Source organism: Mustela putorius, unplaced genomic scaffold (genome assembly GCF_011764305.1).
Source record: "Mustela putorius furo isolate JIRA1106 unplaced genomic scaffold, ASM1176430v1.1 tig00003834_pilon_pilon_pilon, whole genome shotgun sequence".
NCBI classification, from domain to species: Eukaryota; Metazoa; Chordata; class Mammalia; order Carnivora; family Mustelidae; genus Mustela; species Mustela putorius.
Window position 1 is genome coordinate 27,982,663 of NW_025421987.1, and position 16,514 is coordinate 27,999,176.

The 16,514-nt window shown below is 40.2% G+C and overlaps 1 protein-coding gene across 2 annotated transcripts; it reads left to right on the forward strand.

Moving 5' to 3' along the window:
* The first annotated feature begins 8,424 nt into the window (after positions 1-8,424).
* Positions 8,425-13,231, forward strand: TRMT10C (tRNA methyltransferase 10C, mitochondrial RNase P subunit). Of its 2 annotated transcripts, XM_004771974.3 has the most exons (3): positions 8,425-8,579; positions 9,375-9,401; positions 11,807-13,231. In XM_004771974.3, the coding sequence occupies exon 3, from the start codon at positions 11,816-11,818 to the stop codon at positions 13,082-13,084; it is 1,269 nt and encodes a 422-aa protein (XP_004772031.1). In that variant the 5' UTR covers positions 8,425-8,579; positions 9,375-9,401; positions 11,807-11,815; the 3' UTR covers positions 13,085-13,231. The 2 variants fall into 2 exon arrangements, with proteins under 2 accessions (XP_004772031.1, XP_004772030.1); XM_004771973.3 differs by lacking the exon at positions 9,375-9,401.
* The last annotated feature ends 3,283 nt before the right edge of the window (positions 13,232-16,514 follow it).

The following is a 16,514-nucleotide window of genomic DNA, read 5'->3' on the forward strand; positions in this document are numbered from 1 at the left end:
TAATACTTAACTTCTAATACTATATAGTTAACACTAATACTTAAATAATAGTATTTAATTACATAATACTTAGGCTATATGCTAATACTTTTATTTCTGTGAATAAAATTTTGTGGTTGGAGGTCAAAAATAAGAAGAAGGAAATAATAAGGATTATTCCCAGATTTTTGACTTAAGCAACTAGATGTATAGAAATGCCATTTGATGAAATAGTGACTATTAGTGAAAATTTATTTTGACTGTTCCAGAAGTTCTGAAAAGAGAAAAAGGAGGAGTTTACAAATTTAGCTCTGCCCATAGATGAGTAAGAGAGAACACATAGCAGACATTGCATTTGAAAAATTAACTCTGCCACAGGGTGTCTGAATGGTTCAGCCACTTAAGTTTCTGACTCTTAATTTTTGTCTAAGGCCATGATCATGGAGTCTTGGAATTGAGCCCTGCATTGGGCTTGCGCAGTAGGTGTGAAGCCCTCTTGAGATTCTCTCTCCCCCCCACCCCCTCCCTCCTACCCTCCTCCCACTTGTGTGTGTATGCATGTGTGAGCGCACACTCAAAAAAAAAAAAAGAATAATTAACTCTGCTGTATATAATAGGACGTACATGTTTTTCTGATAGAGTTATTTCTAGTGTCTTCTAGTGTTTCTATTCACATTGTTTTTTAACCTGGCATATATTCTAATTCCTGTTATATACTGAATATTTGTGTACCTCTTAAATTTATATGTTGAATTCCTAATCCTCAGTATAATAGGAGGTGGGGTCTTTGGAAGGTGATTCAGTCATGAGAGTGGATCCTCATGAATGGGATTAGTGCTCCTATGAAGGATATGCCAGAGAATTGCCTTCTACCATGTGAGAACACAGCAAGAAGACAGCCTTCTGTGAATCAGGAGGCAGCCTTTATCAGACACTGAATCTGCCAGTGCCTTTCTCTTAGACTACCCAGCCTCTAGAAATGTGAGAAATAAACATTTGTTTAAGCCTTCCAGTCTGTGATACTCTGTTATAGCATCCCAGACAAAGAAAAATCTTTATAATCAAAGACTTATTTCATATTTCTCTTCTTTCTCTACCATTTCTTAAATGGCATAATAGAAAAAAATCCCACTGAAATATAAAACCAGGATATGCAGGTTTTAAACGAACCTCAACCTTGGACAAATCAATTATTCTTTCCCAGCCTTTACTTTACAATTTATAAATGAAGTAAGCTTTGAAGTCCCCTTCAACATAGTCTATCTGGAGTGCATTTAAAACAGTTAATGTAAAAAGCACCCAAAAAAAGTTTTTTAGAAGTTGCCATAAAAGCTCTTCTGTCTTGCACTTAACTAACTTGAAGCTGATATTTCTCATAACTCCCAATTTGCTATTTAATCTGGTAGTCGGGTATATTATTATCCATAGCTCCATAACAGATTACCCCCAAAAGTTGGTGGCTTAAAATAACAATAATTTATTATTTCAGTTTCTGTTGTCCAGAAATTCGGGAAGAGTTTTGTGGGGTAATTTTAGCTTGGGATCTCTCAGGAGAGTACAGTCAAGCTTGAGCAGCTATTTGGCAGAAGCCCTTGATTCTTCACCATGTAGACCTCTTCTATAGACTGCTTCTGCTGAAGAAAAAAATATTCTGCAATTTGTTAGAATGGTAAGGAAGACTTAATTTGAAACTGTTGTCATTAGGGAAGAGGGATTGAACTCAACTCTGAATATAAGCAAAGATAGGGTGTCAGTGATGGAAAACTACTAAGAGGAGACACTAGGGTAGGAAGATTATTGCTAAAGGCAAGCCAGGGCTTTAGACATCAAGAGTGGGGAATAAGGAACTTGATTAGCTGTCAAGAGTTGTCTAGAACACTGAAAAGAAATTTTTAAAAAAAATTTTAAAAGAGTTGATTTAGCAGGATTCTTGCTAAGACTAGTTCTGCAGCCTCAAAGAAGACCAAGATTAAGGACTAGCCCAGAAGAGGGCTCAGAGGAGCCTAACTAAAGTTTAGTGAAGAAGAGAGACTTTGTCACTTGTATGTCTTCAGGACATGGCAACTCTTCCAGGGGGAATCATCCAGGTGAAGGAGCAAGCAGGAAATGCACTGCATTTTTATGACCTGCTCTCTGAGTTGCATACTGGTCCACTTTTTTTTTTTATTAGTTAGAAATGAGTCACTAATCCAAGGGAAGGGGGATTAGGCTCCACCTCTTAAAGACAGTGCCAAAGAATTTCACGACTTATTTTAGACCACTACATGATAAATGATGCCAACTAAAATTAATGGTGTAACAACTCAACTCAATTGTTGGTTATTGTTTTTTTATTTTATTTTTTATTTCTTTTCAGTGTTCCAGAACTCATTGTTTATGCATCACACCCAGTGCTCGATGTAATACGTGCCCTCCATAACACCCACCACCAGGCTCACCCATCCCCCCAACCCATTCCCTTCCAAAATTCTCAGTTTGTTTCTCAGAGTCCACAGTCTCTTGTTGTTCTTCTCCCCCTCCAATTTCCCCCAACTCAAAATTCTCAGTTTGTTTCTCAGAGTCCACAGTCTCTTGTTGTTCTTCTCCCCCTCCAATTTCCCCCAACTCACTTCTCTCCATCTCCCCATGTCCTCCGTGTTATTCCGTATGCTCCACAAATAAGCAAAACTATATGATTATTGACTCTCTCTGTTTGACTTATTTCACTCAGCATAATCTCTTCCAGTCCCGTCCATATTGATACAAAAGATGGGTATTCATCCTTTCTGATGGAGGCATAATATTCCATTGTATATATGAGTCATATCTTCTTTATCCATTCTTCCTTTGAAGGGCATCTTGGTTCTTTCCACAGTTTGGCGACTGTGGCCATTGCTGCTATGAACATTGGGGTACAGATGTCCCTTCTTTTCACTACATCTGTATCTTTGGGGTAAATACCCAGTAGTGCAATCTCAGCGTCATAAGGTAGCTCTATTTTTAATTTCTTAAGGAATCTCCACACTGTTTTCCAAAGTGGCTGTACCAACTTGCATTCCCACCAACAGTGTAAGAGGGTTCCCCTTTCTCCACATCCTGTCCACACTTGTTCTTTCTTGTCTTGTTAATTCTGGCCATTCTAATTGGTGTCAGGTGGTAGGTATCTCAATGAGGTTTTGATTTGAATCTCCCTGATGGCTACTGATGATGAACATTTTTTTCACGTGTCTGTTAGCCATTTTTATGTCTTCTTTGAAGAAATGTCTGTTCCTATCATCTGCCCATTTTTTGACCTGATTATTTGTTTTGTGTGGGCTGAGTTTGAGGAGTTCTTTATAGATCTTGGATATCAGTCATTTGTCTGTACTGTCATTTGTGAATATTTTCTCCCATTCCAACAAAACAAATTTTGTTGACTGTTTCCTTTGTTGTGCAGAAGCTTTTGATCTTGATGAAGTTCCAAAAGTTCATTTTTGCTTTTGTTTCCTTTGCCTTTGGAGACATATCTTGAAAGAAGTTGTTGTGGCTTATGTCACAGTAACCTCTTATGTCAAAGAGGTTATTGCCTGTGTTCTCCTCTAGGATTTTGATAGATTCCTGCCTCACATTGGGGTCTTTTATCCATTTTGAGTTTATATTTGTGTATGGTTTAAGAGAATGGTTCAGTTTCATTCTTCTACACAGAGGTGTCCAATTTTCCCAGCACCATTTATTGAAGAGACTGGCTTTTTTCCACTGGATATTTTTTCCGGCTTTGTTGAAGATTATTTGACCACAAAGTTGTGTGTACACACCTGGGCTCTCTACTCTGTTCCACTGGTCTATGTGTCTGTTTTTGTGCCAGTACCATGCTGTCTTGGTGATCACAGCTTTGTAGTAAAGCTTGAAATCAGGCAACGTGATGCCCCCAGTTTTGTTTTGCTTTTTCAACATTTTCTTAACAAGTTGGGGTCTCTTCTGGTTTCATACAAATTTTAGGGTTGTTTGCTCCAGCTCTTTGAAAAATGCTGTGGAATTTTGATCGGAACGGCATTGAAAGTATAGATTGCTCTAGGTAGCATACCAGTTGTTGGTTATAAGATTATCTCTGCTCTAAGAGCATGTTTATCTCATCATTCAATTTTTTTCTTGTTTTATTTATTTGTTTTTACAAAAGCATGTGCATTCAAAAGCCCTTAGCGGGGGGGGGGGCGGGGGGGGAGAATCTTAAACAGGTTCCACACCCAGTGCTGACCCCAATGCAGGGTTTGATAACACGACCCTGAGATCAGGACCGGAGACGAAATCAAGAGTTGTTCACTTAACCAACTAAGTCACCCAGGTGCCCCTTTCTCTTGCTTTAAGAAACAGCTTTGTGGGGACGCCTGGGTGGCTCAGTTGGTTAAGCAGCTGCCTTTGGCTCGGGTCATGATCCCAGCGTCCTGGGATCGAGTCCCACATCGGGCTCCTTGCTCAGCAGGGAGCCTGCTTCTCCCTCTGCCTCTGCCTGCCATTCTGTCTGCCTGTGCTTGCTCTCTCCCCCTCTGTCTCTCTGATAAATAAATAAAATCTTTAAAAAAAAAAAAAGAAAGAAACAGCTTTGTGTATTTAGAAATTGCTTTCTCTTTTTCTGCAAAACATCAGCATTTTGCCACAAACAAATGCTTGTTTTAATAATAAAGTTTAAGCTTTCTCCTCTCAGGGGTTGACCTAATCTGTTCCTGTGCTCTGGCTTTTGATGTCTCTTTTTGCAACTTGAAGCAAAAACAAAACAAAACCAAAAACAAAAAAACAGAAAACCAAACCCAGGCTCTTGGCTATAAACTGCAGACCAGAGATGTGTCCTGAAAGAGAAAAGACTGGTATGAGAGGTCTTTAGGAAAACCTTAAGATCTTGTGATATCACCATATGATTTATTTTCCTTGTGGAAAATAGAGGTAATGGGCTATTATCATTGTCCATAAGCAAAGTGCTTCAGGATTTGGGTGTCACTTTTCGATACCAAACTAAGCATATCTTAACAAAAAGGAGAACAAAAGGATGCCTGGGTGGCTCATTCGTTAAGCATCTGCCTTCAACTCAGGTCATGATCCTGGGGTCCTAGGATCAACCCCCGCATCAGGCTCCCTGCTGGGTGGGAAGCCTGCTTCTCTCTCTCCCACTCTTCCTGCTTCTGTTCCCTCTCTCGCTGTGTCTCTCTCTGTCAAATACATAAATAAAATCTTTTTTAAAAAATCGAATTAGGGGGCGCCTGGTTGGCTCAGTGGGTTAAGCCTCTGCCTTTGGCTCAGGTCATGATCTCAGGGTCCTGGGATCGAGCGCCCCACAACGGGCTCTCTGCTCAGCAGGGAGCTTGCCCCCCCCCACCCCGCTGCCTCTCTGCCTACTTGTGATCTCTGTCTGTCAAATAAATAAGTAAAGTCTTTAAAAAAAAAAAAGGAGAACATATTGTTTGCTAAGGGAAGACTCCTTATTAAAACGAAAACAAATTTCTTACTTGCTTGTCAATGTTTCTTCGAACAAAGTAGTGCTCTAATGTTAGAGTACATTAGGATAACCTGGAGATCTTTTTAAGGCAAAGGATTGATGGGCCTCACTGTCAAAGTTTCTCATTCAGTAAAATTGGTAGGCAGGGCATGAAAATTTTGCCTAACTAGTTTCCAAGTGATGCTGATGCTGATCCTGCTGCTCCAGGAACCATACTTTGCAAACTGGTGTTAGAAAAACTAGGTAGGGGGTGCCTGTGTGGCTCATTCAGTTAATCATCTGCCTTTGGCTCAGGTCATGATCCCAGATTTCTGGAATCGAGCCTCACATCCTGCTTCCTGCTTAGTCTGCTTCTGCCTCTACCTCTCCACTCAGCTCGTGTTCTCTCTCTGGTGCTCTCTCTCTCTCAATTAAAAAAAAAAAAAAAAACAACTTTGAAAAATGAAAAGACTAGGTAATAAATTGCCAGAGAGATAATAGTTAAATTTATCTCATGTGAGGTGAAAGTTATGATGGATTATCATCTAGCCTAGTTTTCTCCCCTAAGGAAAGCAACAAAAGGGGTTTGTTCATTGAGTTCATTGAGTCGTTGTTTATGATCCATGTGAACTGACACACGTGTTTTTCCCTCCTGTAGTAAAGGTTGCTTCTCACTCTTCAAGACAAGTCCTTCCAGTTGTCTTCCAATAACATAAAAACAAATACAAATTAAAGTAAGAGATTTAGGGGCGCGTGGGTGGCTCAGTGGGTTAAAGCCTCTGCCTTCGGCTTGGGTCATGATCCCAGGGTCCTGGGATTGAGCCCTGCATCAGGCTTTCTGCTCAGAGGGGAGCCTGATTCCTCCCTCTCTCTCTCTCTCTGCCTGCTTCTCTGCCTACTTGTGATCTCAGTCTGTCAATAAAATAAAATAAAAATCTTTAAAAAAATAAGAGATTTAAATGTTTCCGGAAATGGAAACTCAAAAGTAAGTTGCCATATCTACAAACTGACTTCTATCCCCACCTACCTCTTTTTTTCCTGTTATAAAGGAAGTAGAATTTTCTCCTCCTATCCAAGACCAATTCCTTCCAATTGTCCTCTGAATACCATCTCTTTCAGTCTTCTCAGGAAGTTCACTCTTCTCACTATCTTTTATTTATATAGAGCTTACCATTAGGCAAATAAATAACGGGACAATTACCTTGCTAAAAATCCTATTGGTTGGTCAAGTCTCTCCCAACGTAACAATAATAATAACTAACAAAAATTCCTGGATGCCACACCTAGGAACTGAACCTATTGTATATTGCCCCTGACAAATTTCATTAAAACATTTACACTTGCTAACTCCATTTTCTCATAATCCACTCATTCCTTAACCACTCTCATCTGGCTTCAGTTTCCAAACCTCACAATATGGTCCCAATGCAATGGACCCTTCTCAGTCTGTGTTACATGATGTATAGACAGAATTTGACCTAGTTGGTCCAATTGAAACCTCTTGGGTCACTATTCTTTGAAACACTCTTCCCTCAGCTTCTGTCATGTTTTGATTATTTTACCGCTGTATCTCTAGCTGCTCATTTTCAGTCTCCTTTGCTGACTCTTCCTCTTTACCCAGACACTGGGTAATCTTTTCCACCCACATGGTTTCACAGACACTGGTTTCAGAGTCTCTTTCGTAGCTCTCAAATCTTTAGGTTTGGTTCATTCCCTTTCTCCTTAACTCTAGACCCATGCATCCAACTGCCACATATTGTAAAGGAGACATCATCTGACTTTGAAGGGAGCTCAGTCATCATGTCTAAAATTGCTCTCACTGGGGCACCTGGATGGCTCAGTGGGTTAAAGCCTCTGCCTTTGGGTCAGGTCATGACCCCGGGGTCCTGGGCATCCCGCTCTCTGCTCGGCGGGGAGCCTGCTTCCCTTCCTCTCTCTTTGCCTGCCTCTCTGCCTACTTGTGATCTCTGTCTGTTAAATAAATAAATAAAATCTTTAAAAAAAATAAAATTGCTCTCACCAGCTCGTCCCTCATCCTGTCTACTCTTTTCCCCCATTCCCCACACTACTAATCACTGTCTGTCCCAATGCTCAAAGTAGAATATTGACTTCTTCTACCCCAAATACCAGTCACCAAATTCTATCATTTTTACTTCTTACACATCTTCCAAATCTGTCACTCTGTCAGTAGTGTCCCCTGACATACAAAGTTTTTAATTTTGTACAAAATGTCTGTTTTCTTCTGTTGCTTGTGCTTTTGGGGTCACATACAAGAAATCATTCCCAAATCCAATGTCATGTAATTCTCCTCTATGTTTCCTTCTAAGAGTTTTATAGTTTTGACTTTTATGTTGAAGATTTTGATCCATTTTGAGTTAATTTTTATATGGTTTTAGGTTAAGGGTCCAACTTTGTTCAGTACCATTCCTTGAAAAAGACTGTCCTTTCCCCCAGGGAATGATGTTGGCCCTAATGATTTAATAGTGACAACTAAATTACAACACTTGAAAATGTACTACCTAAACAAATCACCTGCAGACTGGATTTTGCCCCAAAGGCCACTAATTTGCAGTGTGTGACTTAATTTTATTTTCACATTAAATTTAACAAGTGAGCTAAGGGGAGTGAGAGATACTTCGTGTCCCGTATCATGTCCTAAACATTGTGTCAGGTGCTGTTGATAAACTGCTCACAAAGTTTCATACGTTTAAGTCTTGCATCAAGCAAGTTGAGTGAGACTTTTGAAAACATCATTTTATTTTAGCACTGCGTGAGTAAATGCTGATAAATACGTGTACCAAGTAGAGAGTAAGTTAAGAGAAGAGGAACAGAAACTTTTAAAATAATGGTGTAACCCAGTTAAGCCATTTACAAGAACACAACAGTCGAGATGGTCCCTAGCTAGCACCCGCCCCAGAGCAGCAGCCAGCATTCTCCACAACAGCACCGCTTTTCCGGCTGGAAAGCTTTCCCCTAGTGGCCTGACGTCATAGGCAAGCGCCGGAGAGAGTGGGCGGGATTTCCGGCACGGCTGACGTGCAAGGTACGGAAACTAAACCGACGTGCGTTGATGCGGGAGGTGCGGTTTCTGGCATAGCGCTTCACGGCGGGCTGCTGCGTCGTGTGTGCGTCCCTGCGGTTGACACCAGTGGGAGCCACTGTCTCCGCACTCCTGGTATGGGCATGTTTCTTGACATCTTAATTGTGTGTGTTGAGGTGGGAGGACGCGGAAACCTTTCTAAAATGGGCTTAGTGGAGCACGTGCGCTAAGGAGGCTCACAGATGAGGGGAAGCCCAGTGGTTTTTAAACTATAAGTAGCACAGTCCCTGGAACAGAGCAGTGTTTACCAAAAATGATATCCTTGTTTGTTTTAAAAATTGAGTTTTCATTTTTATGATATCCTAAAAAAATCTTTACCGGTTACAAAGACAAAACTCCAAAGAAGGGTTTTTGAAATCAGTATTTCTCATATTGGGGTGAGGACTCCCCGTTAAATATCATATCTCAGGGAGTCTAAATTGTTTTTTCTTTCTTTACTTTTTTTTTTTAAAGGATTTTTTATTTATTTGACAGATCACAAGTAGGCAGAGAGGCAGGCAGAGAGAGAGAGGAGGAAGCAGGCTCCCCGCTGAGCAGAGAGCCGGATGTGGGGCTGGATCCCAGGACCCTGGGATCATGACCTGAGCGGAAGGCAGAGGCTTTAACCCGCTGAGCCACCCAGGCACCCCTCTTTCTTTATTTAAAAAACAAAACAAAACAAAACTTTTAAGATTTTATTTATTTCAGAGAGATTGAGAGCGAGTGGGAGCATGAGACCGGGGAGGGCCAGAGGGAGACGCTGACTCCCCCCTGAGCAGGGGTCCTGATGTGGGACTGGCTCCTGGGACCTGGGATTGTGACCTGAGCCCAAGACAGACACTTAACCCACTGAGACACCCAGGTGCACTAAACTGTTGTTTTCTTTCAAAGGTGTCTGAAGATGGGGCACCCGGCTGGGTAAGTCGGAAGAGCCTGCGTCTCTTGATCTTGGGGACTTGAGTTTGAGCCCACTTTGGGTGTAGAAATTACTTAAAAAGCAAAACAGTAACAAACTTTAAGAGAATTTTTTAAAGTAAGCTTTATACCCACTATGGGGCTTGCACTCAGGACACCCTCTCCTTCAGATCAAGAATCATTGTGCTCTCCCAACTGAGCTAGCCAGCTGTCTCCCCCAAACTTTTTTCTTTTCTTTTTTTTTTAAGGTGTCTGAACATATTTTAAATGTGAAAAGCATTGGTCCAGGATATTTATTCGAAAAATACTTGAGTGATTTCCTGTGAGCCATAAACTGCTGAGCACTGGGTTCAGTGTTAATCTAAATAGTCTGTCCTGATAGAGTTTACCATTAGTCAGGCAAATAAGTAACCTGGCAGTTACAAAGAGTGTTACAAATACTGTGGTCGAGAGGTAGAGGGTGCTATAAGAACTAGTAGGAGGAATACTTGATGCAAGTATCAAGTGCATTGATTAGATTTGCACCAGCTCCCAATGGCTTAGAGATGAGACAGAGCAAATCAGGAGGCTAGCAGATGCAATTAAGATAATGGGATTCAAAAGAAATTAATGGATTCAAGATTATTTAGAAAGTAAAGTGGTTGTAATTCAAATAGATTAGATGTGGTGGGTGTCAGAGAGGGTGGTAATAAAACGACCCTCAGTTTCTGGCTTCAGCAAATGGATGAATGGCAGTGTCCCTCCCTGAAACCATGTAGTAGGTAAAGCAGATTGGGAAGGGAAGGGAGAGCAATTATGTTAATATGTTGCATTGGAAGTATTTCTTCTGATGCATGGTGGTGAAACCACAAAGATAGATCAGACCTCACATGGAGAATTTTAGAATGGGGGAAAAATGGGGGTGGAGGCTAACGACAGAATTCAGAGGCACATCTGCTTTTAAAGGAGGGGAAGACATGTGAGCATCAGGGTATAGCTTATAGAACCACTCTAAGAAGCATGCCGAGTTAAATAAAGCAGAGGGAAGAAGGAATATTTCAAGTATTTCAGTTGAATTTTGTAAAAAGTTGATTTCCTTTTTTTTTTTTTCCTTCAAATCCTGTACTAGTTTCACATTTTAAAACATCTTCATTGTTTTGTGGATGTCCAGACCTTTAGGATAAAATTGTGGAGCTTATATATATTTGCCCTAATTTTGGACATTTTGTTTGATAGTAACATTATGTGCTGCAAAATAAACTCTGAACTGGAGAAAAGAGGTCTATTTTCTTGTTTTTAAAGATTTATTTATCTGGGAGACAGTGTGAGTGGGGGTGGGGATTTGGGGGGGGACTGACTCCCTACTGAGCAGGGAACCTCATATGGGGCTCAGTCCCAAGATCCATGAGATCATGTTCTCAGCTAAAGGGAGCAATTTAACCCACTAAGGCACCCAGGCACCCCTATTTTTTTTATTTGTTTTTAAATCAGTAAATCTTTGTCCATTTCTGTTTTGAAAACATGAGAGCATTGATACAGCAGGTCCTATTGATACAGCAGGTCCGTACCCTATAACTTTTCTGCCCTTTGTCTTACTGTCTTCATGTGTTGCTTATGTTAAGGAGCTTGTGTTTGGGTCTCTATCTGGACTTAGAGTAGAATGGAGAAGAAATAGTATCATGATCTCAACCCTATCAGCAGAACATTACTTTGTTATCCAGTAATGTTGATATTCTGGGCCCCTAGGTAAGAATCTAAAAAGGATCTTTCTTCAAGATATTCTTTTTCCTAAAGAAATAATGAAATTTATGTAAAAAATAAGAACCCAGGGACACCTTGGTGGCTCAGTGGGTTAAAGCCTCTGCCTTCGGCTCAGATCATGATCCCAGGGTGGAGCCCCACATCAGGCTCTCTGCTCAGCAGCTGCCTCTCTACCTACTTGTGATCTGTCAAATAAATAAATAAAATCTTTAAAAAAATAAAATAACCCAAATAAGTTGTAAACTTTTTGCCTGATGTTTGATCACAGGCTTTATGCCACAGGAGTCTAGGAAAAATTAATGGTACAGGAAATAAAGTTGTCCTCACTTTGTGTTAAAAAAATCAATTGCTCCGGGCACCTGCGTGGCTCAGTGGGTTAAAGCCTCTGCCTTCAGCTCAGGTCATGATCTCAGAGTCCTGGGATCAAGCCCCTCATCGGGCTCTCTCATCGGGCTCTCTGCTCAGCAGGGAGTCTGCTTCCCCTCTCTCTTTCTCTGCCTGCCTCTCTGCCTACTTGTGATCTCTGCCTGTCAAATAAATAAGTAAAATCTTTTTTTAAAAAGTCATTTGCTTTTGGTATCTCAAATTTATACTTGCATAATTAGTTGACAGGTTTAAAAAATTTAAAAATGTTTGTCTAACTTTATTACATTTTGCTTCTCCTATAGGGGTCTTACATGCCTATTTTCCTCAAAATGAGTGGTAGTATCACCTTAAGATCTTGTGCCAGATATTTGGTGCCATTTACCATTCCTAGGAAGAGAAGCGTTTTATGTTCAGCCATTCTACAGAGATACATGTCTTCCAAAATACCAGGAGTGTCCTATCCTAAAACGGAGAGTACATCACCTCCTGAACAGCTGGGACTGGATGGGTGGAAAATTACAATGAAGTCTAGTGTGCAAGAAGATGTTTCACCAGTCTCAAGTAGCAAGGATGAAGATCCTCTAGCTGCCATCAGGGAGTTAATTGATATGTGGCGATTGCTTGGCAAAGAAGTACCAGAACACATCAGTGAAGAAGAACTCAAAACTACTATGGAATGTGTTTCTAAATCGTCAAAAAAAAAATACTTAAAATATTTATATATTAAGGAAAAAAAGAAAAAAGCCAATCAAATAAAAAAGGAAATGAAAGCAGCAACAAGGGAAAAAGCAATAAGAGAGCAATTGCTAGAAACCACTAAGGAAGATAAAGAGCAAAACTTTCTATTTCTACGACTTTGGGATAGGAATATGGACATTGCCATGGGCTGGAAAGGTGCTCAGGCCATGCAGTTTGGGCAACCTTTGGTTTTTGACATGGATTATGATAACTACATGAAACCAAAAGAACTCCAAAATACTGTTTCCCAACTTCTAGAAAGTGAAGGATGTAACAGAAGGGATGTTGATCCTTTCCATCTTTATTTCTGCAATCTTAAAATAGATGGTGCTTATCATAAAGAGTTAGTTAAACGTTACAGAGAAAAATGGGACAAATTGCTTTTAACAGCAACAGAAAAGTCTCATGTAGATTTATTCCCAAAGGATAGTCTTATATATTTAACTGCAGATTCTCCTAATGTTATGACTACTTTCAAGCATGATAAAATTTATATAGTGGGATCTTTTGTTGATAAGGCTATGCAGACAGGCATGTCACTTGCCAAGGCAAAACGGCTGAAGCTGGCAACAGAGCGCCTTCCATTAGATAGATATTTACAGTGGGATACTGGTACCAAAAATCTCACCTTAGATCAAATGATGCGTATTTTGTTATGTCTGAAAAACACTGGTAGTTGGGAAGAGGCTCTGAAGTTTGTTCCTAGAAGAAAATACAGTGGTTGTTTGGAAATTTCTCAGCATTCTCAAGAGCTTGTCAACAGATTGAAGAAGTCAAAGACCTTTAATTCATCTCCAAAAGGCTCTCTAAATACACACACACAGAAAAGGTGGCTTAAATGAGAAAATTTGATAACTTAAATAAATGATCACAATATATGTAAATCAAACTATGATACTGTATGCCTAAACTTATACTGTAATGAATGTCAATTATTTCTCAATAAAACTGGAAGAAAAAAAGGAGTGGAAAATGGAGTGAAAATACAATTCTACTGGTCTGTTTCTTCCTGAATGGAATTCACTTGTTCTTTTCTTTTAAAGGTTGTCCTTCCAAACTAACTGAAGTGTTTTTCCCCAATTAATTAAATTTCTGCAAAACTTTGGAAATATATTTTACTATAAAAATAAACTTAATAATCTTAGTAAAAAGAATTGTCCAAGTTTGTTGAGCCCAGTAAAAGAATTGTACCATTGCTGCAGCTTTTCTGTGAGTATTTCTGAGTCTAAGACTCCGTTTCCTTTTTTAGATTTTATTTATTTGAAAGAGAAAAAGAGACTGCATGAATAGGGGCTGGGCGTAGAGGAAGAAGGACAAGCAGACTCCTTGCTCAGCAGGGAGCCCGATGAGGGACTCCCATTCTGGGACCCCAGGAATGTGACCTGAGCCAAAGGCAGATGTTTCACCAATTGAGACCCAGGTACTCCTTTTTTTTTTTTTTAAAGATATATTTACTTAGAGCAGGGGGTAAGGGAATGAGAATCCTCAAACTGACTCCCCGCTGAGGGCAGAGCCCGCTGATGCAGGCTCATTCTCAGGACCCCAAGATCATGACCTGAGCAGAAATTGAGAGTCAGCCACTTAACTGACCGAGCCACTCAGGCGCTCCATTTTCCTTAATTGTTCTTTTAGCAATGTCAACAACTACCTTTTTATCAAAAATTGTTACAGAAGAGATTTTAAACTTTAGGTGCTGGTTCAAAGTGACATTTGGTGCAGTTCTGGGCATGTCATAGGCACTGAAGTTTGTTTAACTGAATCTTGGTTAAACAAAAGGTTAAGACATCCCTTGACATGTCATATTATGAGAAATGGGCTTGGGGAGATGGAATTCATTCCATGTCCTCTTTGGAAGAAAAAGGAGGTTTACTTGATGACTTACATATAGCACTTCCCTATGGCAGTATAGAGAACTTTCCTTTCCTCCCTTCTCCCCCCAAGATTTTTATTTATTTGAGACAGAGAATAAGCTGGGGGGTGGACAGGGAAGCAGAGGCACAGCTGACCCCTTGCTGAGCAGGAAGCTGAATCAAGGACTCTATCCCAGGACCCTGAGATCATGACCAGAGCTGAAGTCAGACACTTAACTGACTGAGCCACCTCGGTGCCTCAGCTTTCCTCTTATAGGAAAAACTTCCTTTTCTCCAGCTGTTGATTTGAGTGGAATCTGCCATATTTTTACAGACCTTGTCCTGGCCACAGCTGATTATCCTTAAGGAGATAGATACCTCACTCAAACTTAGAGATGGGCATCTGACTTTAAGATAGGTCAGTCACAAATAATTCTAGGATTTTTGGATTTGAAAACTAAACCTGCGTCACTGTGATGATGGACATCGACAGACAGAAAGCTCTGGAATTGATGGTGGCATTCCTTTTTATGAAGGAAGACAGGCTATATAGGAGGAAGTGAAACTTACATGTAAAAGTAAGACCAACTTTGGCGCTGTTTAAATCCCTGCTTCCGGTTATTCTTGAGGTCCAGCTATAGATTTGCCTTTAGCATTCATTGGTTGTTTAAACTTCAAGCAACACCCTGGTAATTCCTCTAATAAATTCCCCTTTTTTGCCCAAGCCAGTATTTGGGTTTCTGCCGCTTGCTACCTAATAAGTCCTATTATACTTGAGAACATGTGTACTTCTTTCCTACGAAAAGAAGTTTAGGAAATGTTCATTATAGACTACCTGCACTGTTAACTTTTTTGAAAACACAGGAAATAAAGATGGATAGCCAACTACTTCTACCTAGTTTCTGAACTGGAAATTAACATGAGAGATGCAATCCAATACATTTCTTAAAGCAGGATTTAATCTTTTACTGAATACTACTAACTACCTACTCTACCAAGCAATATACAGTTTACATGAATTATTTAAACAACTATTATACTTTTATTATGATGTATTATACTAAACTATTATAGTACTTATAACTTAGATGCCTAATAGTACCTTTTTTACAGATAAGGAAAATTTACTCAAAACTCAACCTTTAAGTGTAGTCTCAGAATTCAAAGGATTTGTCTGACTTTAAAGCCCTGGCTTTCAATGTATAAATTATGCTCTCTATAATAAGGCAAGTATGAAGTGCAATGGAAAAGCAATGGATGCCTAACCTAAACTCGGGTGCGATCAGGAAGGGCCTTGACAAAGTGATGTGTAAACTTAGAATTGGTAAGTATGATATGAATGAATTTCAACCTTTGACTGAACTAAGTGGCAAGGTGCTAATACTTGAGCCATTTGCAATACAATGAAGATAAAACAGCATAGTACTTAAGAACAGGGTTTAGGATTGCCTGGCATGACTGGCACATAGAGTGAGGAAAACAAGGCTTCTAGGCCACCTTACTGATCTCCCAAGTCCTAGCCCTACTCCCTGGGTTCCAGCTCCACCATAGGCTCTGATGCCTAAATTGCTTAATCGCTTGAAATTTCAGTTTTCCTCCTCTGTGAAAAGGAGATTAGAAGTGGTTCTTGACTCATAGAAAACAATAGGGAGTCTGGCACATAAATGCTAAGTAAATATTAACTAGTTAGCTGATTTGGACTATGTTCAAAATGTGTGTTTTTTTTTTTTTTTTTTAAGATTTTATTCTACAGAGATAGCAAGAGAGAGAGCTTAGGCAGGGGGAGCAGCAGGCAGAGGGAGAAGCAGGCTCCCCACTGAGTGAGGACCCTGATGAGGGGCTGGATCCCAGGAACCCCAGATCATGACCTAAGCTGAAGGCACATGTTTAACTGACTGAGCCACCCAAGCGTCCCTTCTTAAGACTAATTTCTGTTAACACTCACCTTTTAATATAGGACAAACCCAGAAACTCCAGGCCCCTAGGCAAGGAATTGACCTCATATGGCAAGAGAGTAGTATAAATATAGGGAGAAAGTGAAGATGAGTCTAGAAAGTTGGGCTAAGGCCCAATATAACACTGGGACCTCATTCTGCAAACCCTAGGGATTCACTAAAGTTTTCTAGGGTGGAAATGCCTCTAATCTTAACTAAATGAAGTAACTTCTCTCTTTAAAAGGACTTCATTTATTTATTTGTCAGAGCGAGCGAGCACACAAGCAGGGGAAGTAGGAGAAGAAGGTTCCCCACTGAGCAAGGAGCTGGGTGTGCGATTTGCTTTAAGACCCTAGGATCATGACCTCAGCGACTGAGCCAACCAGTTTAACTTGATAGAACAATTACGACCTACCTAAAAAGTAGACTTAACCATTTGGCTACATGACTTTAGACAAATTACTCTCTTTGGCCTCAATTCTCATAGC

Excerpts from the sequence above, each read along its gene's own strand:
- TRMT10C (XM_004771974.3), top strand. The coding sequence starts at position 11,816 with ATGCCTATTTTCCTCAAAATGAGTGGTAGTATCACCTTAAGATCTTGT.